General features: G+C 53.7%; 1 protein-coding gene across 1 annotated transcript; it reads left to right on the top strand.

Moving 5' to 3' along the window:
- Positions 1-3,310: 3,310 nt before the first annotated feature.
- LOC120019413 (octapeptide-repeat protein T2-like) lies at positions 3,311-3,916 on the top strand. Its single transcript, XM_038962701.1, has one exon. The coding sequence runs from the start codon at positions 3,311-3,313 to the stop codon at positions 3,914-3,916; it is 606 nt and encodes a 201-aa protein (XP_038818629.1).
- Positions 3,917-5,121: the final 1,205 nt, after the last annotated feature.

The raw sequence follows: 5,121 nt of genomic DNA, 5'->3' as shown, positions 1-5,121 counted from the left end.
TATCTAGTGGTGGTCACTGGTCCTCGTATCTATATAGTGGTGGTCACTGGTCCTCGTATCTATCTAGTGGTGGTCACTGGTCCTCGTATCTATCTAGTGGTGGTCACTGGTCCTCGTATCTATCTAGTTGTGGTCACTGGTCCTCGTATCTATCTAGTATTGGTCACTGGTCCTCGTATCTATCTAGTGGTGGTCACTGGTCCTCGTATCTATATAGTGGTGGTCACTGGTCCTCGTATCTATCTAGTGGTGGTCACTGGTCCTCGTATCTATCTAGTGGTGGTCACTGGTCCTCGTATCTATATAGTGGTGGTCACTGGTCCTCGTATCTATCTAGTGGTGGTCACTGGTCCTCGTATCTATCTAGTGGTGGTCACTGGTCCTCGTATTTATCTAGTGGTGGTCACTGGTCCTCGTATCTATCTAGTGGTGGTCACTGGTCCTCGTATCTATCTAGTGGTGGTCACTGGTCCTCGTATCTATCTAGTGGTGTTCACTGGTCCTCGTATCTATCTAGTGGTGGTCACTGGTCCTCGTATCTATCTAGTGGTGTTCACTGGTCCTCGTATCTATCTAGTGGAGGTCACTGGTCCTATCATCTATCTAGTGGTGGTCACTGGTCCTCGTATCTATCTAGTGGTGGTCACTGGTCCTCGTATCTATCTAGTGGTGGTCACTGGTCCTCGTATCTATATAGTGGTGTTCACTAAATCCTGTCTCTACTTGCTGACTTCATTACACAGCATCTCTCCCGGCTCCGCTCCAATTCACTCTCTATTATAATACTTATGGGCCCTGGTCACCGGTAGTCCTCTACTCACCGGTAGCCCACTACTCACCGGTAATCCTCTACTCAACGGTAGTCCACTATTCACCGGTAGTCCACTACTCACCGGTAGCCCACTACTCACCGGTAGTCCTCTACTCACCGGTAGTCCTCTACTCACCGGTAGTCCACTACTCACCGGTAGTCCACTACTCACCGGTAGCCCACTACTCACCGGTAGCCCACTACTCACCGGTAGTCCACTACTCACCGGTAGCCCACTACTCACCGGTAGTCCACTACTCACCGGTAGTCCTCTACTCACCGGTAGTCCACTACTCACCGGTAGTCCACTACTCACCGGTAGCCCACTACTCACCGGTAGCCCACTACTCACCGGTAGTCCACTACTCACCGGTAGCCCACTACTCACCGGTAGCCCACTACTCACCGGTAGTCCACTACTCACCGGTAGTCCTCTACTCACCGGTAGTCCACTACTCACCGGTAGTCCACTACTCACCGGTAGCCCACTACTCACCGGTAGTCCACTACTCACCGTTAGTCCTCTACTCACCGGTAGTCCTCTACTCACCGGTAGTCCACTACTCACCGGTAGTCCACTACTCACCGGTAGTCCACTACTCTGTTATTTTAGCCTGTATCGTATACATTTTCATCGTTATTTGCAGGTGAGAGATTTCAGTGAGGTGCAGCTGTGTGAATATAGTAGGGAATAAATCTCGGTAAGCATGAACTGGGTTTAATAAAGCAGAAGGCTGAGGGTCTGGAGCAGTCCCATGTGTTTAAACTTTGACCCCTATGTCGCTCACATTATAGATCACAGCATTGATCCGCATAAATGGAGCCAAATATAACATCTGAAAGCATAACAATAGCATGGCCAAGCTTGACACTATATATAGCACTAGCCTACGTGTACAATACTGTATATAGTCTGGTTGTTGTCGTCAGAAATGAGCCAATGGCCTATTGGTGTGACCTATTCATATTGAAAGTTCCAAATTGAATTTTCCTTGAGGGAAATATCACACTAATGTTGACGAAGAACCTTTAGTCAACCTTTAGTTAACCAAAAACTTCAGACCAAAGCAAGCTAAAATAATGGATTGGTTAATTAATTTCACAGCGACAAAACTGAGGATATCCTAGAACTAGCTACACGCAAATACGCTAAAATACATGTAGTAACAGATCACTGTGATGTTGAGAGACAGTCCCAAAATACTGTAGCATGTGGGATTCACAAGGAAGGCCGAGGGAGAACACATGGAAGGCCGAGGGAGAACACATGGAAGGCAGAGGGAGAACACAAGGAAGGCCGAGGGAGAACACATGGAAGGCCGAGGGAGAACACAAGGAAGGCCGAGGGAGAACACAAGGAAGGCTGAGGGAGAACACATGGAAGGCCGAGGGAGAACACAAGGAAGGCCGAGGGAGAACACAAGGAAGGCCGAGGGAGAACACAAGGAAGGCCGAGGGAGAACACAAAGAAGGCCGAGGGAGAACACATGGAAGGCCGAGGGAGAACACATGGAAGGCTGAGGGAGAACACATGGAAGGCTGAGGGAGAACACATGGAAGGCCGAGGGAGAACACATGGAAGGCCGAGGGAGAACACATGGAAGGCCGAGGGAGAACACATGGAAGGCCGAGGGAGAACACAAGGAAGGCTGAGGGAGAACACATGGAAGGCTGAGGGAGAACACATGGAAGGCCGAGGGAGAACACATGGAAGGCTGAGGGAGAACACATGGTAGGCTGAGGGAGAACACAAGGAAGGCTGAGGGAGAACACATGGAAGGCCGAGGGAGAACACATGGAAGGCTGAGGGAGAACACATGGAAGGCAGAGGGAGAACACATGGAAGGCCGAGGGAGAACACATGGAAGGCCGAGGGAGAACACAAGGAAGGCCGAGGGAGAACACAAGGAAGGCCAAGGGAGAACACATGGAAGGCCGAGGGAGAACACAAGGAAGGCTGAGGGAGAACACAAGGAAGGCCGAGGGAGAACACATGGAAGGCCGAGTGAGAAAACATGGATGGCCGAGGGAGAACACATGGAAGGCCGAGGGAGAACACAAGGAAGGCCGAGGGAGAACACATGGAAGGCCGAGGGAGAACACAAGGAAGGCCGAGGGAGAACACAAGGAAGGCCGAGGGAGAACACATGGAAGGCCGAGGGAGAACACAAGGAAGGCCGAGGGAGAACACATGGAAGGCCGAGGGAGAACACAAGGAAGGCCGAGGGAGAACACATGGAAGGCCGAGGGAGAACACAAGGAAGGCCGAGGGAGAACACAAGGAAGGCCGAGGGAGAACACATGGAAGGCCGAGGGAGAACACATGGAAGGCCGAGGGAGAACACAAGGAAGGCTGAGGGAGAACACATGGAAGGCCGAGGGAGAACACAAGGAAGGCTGAGGGAGAACACATGGAAGGCCGAGGGAGAACACAAGGAAGGCTGAGGGAGAACACATGGAAGGCCGAGGGAGAACACAAGGAAGGCTGAGGGAGAACACATGGAAGGCCGAGGGAGAACACAAGGAAGGCTGAGGGAGAACACATGGAAGGCCGAGGGAGAACACATGGAAGGCCGAGTGAGAACACATGGAAGGCCGAGGGAGAACACATGGAAGGCCGAGGGAGAACACAAGGAAGGCCGAGGGAGAACACAAGGAAGGCCGAGGGAGAACACATGGAAGGCCGAGGGAGAACACATGGAAGGCCGAGGGAGAACACATGGAAGGCCGAGGGAGAACACAAGGAAGGCCGAGGGAGAACACAAGGAAGGCCGAGGGAGAACACAAGGAAGGCCGAGGGAGAACACAAGGAAGGCCGAGGGAGAACACAAGGAAGGCCGAGGGAGAACACAAGGAAGGCCGAGGGAGAACACATGGAAGGCCGAGGGAGAACACATGGAAGGCCGAGGGAGAACACAAGGAAGGACGAGGGAGAACACATGGAAGGCCGAGGGAGAACACATGGAAGGCCGAGGGAGAACACATGGAAGGCCGAGGGAGAACACAAGGAAGGCCGAGGGAGAACACATGGAAGGCCGAGGGAGAACACATGGAAGGCCGAGGGAGAACACATGGAAGGCCGAGGGAGAACACAAGGAAGGCTGAGGGAGAACACATGGAAGGCTGAGGGAGAACACATGGAAGGCCGAGGGAGAACACATGGAAGGCTGAGGGAGAACACATGGTAGGCTGAGGGAGAACACAAGGAAGGCTGAGGGAGAACACATGGAAGGCCGAGGGAGAACACATGGAAGGCTGAGGGAGAACACATGGAAGGCAGAGGGAGAACACATGGAAGGCCGAGGGAGAACACATGGAAGGCCGAGGGAGAACACAAGGAAGGCCGAGGGAGAACACAAGGAATGCCGAGGGAGAACACATGGAAGGCCGAGGGAGAACACAAGGAAGGCTGAGGGAGAACACAAGGAAGGCCGAGGGAGAACACATGGAAGGCCGAGTGAGAAAACATGGATGGCCGAGGGAGAACACATGGAAGGCCGAGGGAGAACACAAGGAAGGCCGAGGGAGAACACATGGAAGGCCGAGGGAGAACACAAGGAAGGCCGAGGGAGAACACAAGGAAGGCCGAGGGAGAACACATGGAAGGCCGAGGGAGAACACAAGGAAGGCCGAGGGAGAACACATGGAAGGCCGAGGGAGAACACAAGGAAGGCCGAGGGAGAACACATGGAAGGCCGAGGGAGAACACAAGGAAGGCCGAGGGAGAACACAAGGAAGGCCGAGGGAGAACACATGGAAGGCCGAGGGAGAACACATGGAAGGCCGAGGGAGAACACAAGGAAGGCTGAGGGAGAACACATGGAAGGCCGAGGGAGAACACAAGGAAGGCTGAGGGAGAACACATGGAAGGCCGAGGGAGAACACAAGGAAGGCTGAGGGAGAACACATGGAAGGCCGAGGGAGAACACAAGGAAGGCTGAGGGAGAACACATGGAAGGCCGAGGGAGAACACAAGGAAGGCTGAGGGAGAACACATGGAAGGCCGAGGGAGAACACATGGAAGGCCGAGTGAGAACACATGGAAGGCCGAGGGAGAACACATGGAAGGCCGAGGGAGAACACAAGGAAGGCCGAGGGAGAACACAAGGAAGGCCGAGGGAGAACACATGGAAGGCCGAGGGAGAACACATGGAAGGCCGAGGGAGAACACATGGAAGGCCGAGGGAGAACACAAGGAAGGCCGAGGGAGAACACAAGGAAGGCCGAGGGAGAACACAAGGAAGGCCGAGGGAGAACACAAGGAAGGCCGAGGGAGAACACAAGGAAGGCCGAGGGAGAACACAAGGAAG

Source organism: Salvelinus namaycush, chromosome 24 (genome assembly GCF_016432855.1).
Source record: "Salvelinus namaycush isolate Seneca chromosome 24, SaNama_1.0, whole genome shotgun sequence".
NCBI lineage: Eukaryota > Metazoa > Chordata > Actinopteri > Salmoniformes > Salmonidae > Salvelinus > Salvelinus namaycush.
Note: the sequence above shows the minus strand (reverse complement) of the source record. Positions and strands in the feature narration are given on the sequence as shown.

Bases quoted from the DNA above. Each gene is read 5' to 3' on its own strand.
- LOC120019413 (XM_038962701.1), top strand. From the start codon at position 3,311: ATGGAAGGCCGAGGGAGAACACAAGGAAGGCTGAGGGAGAACACATGG.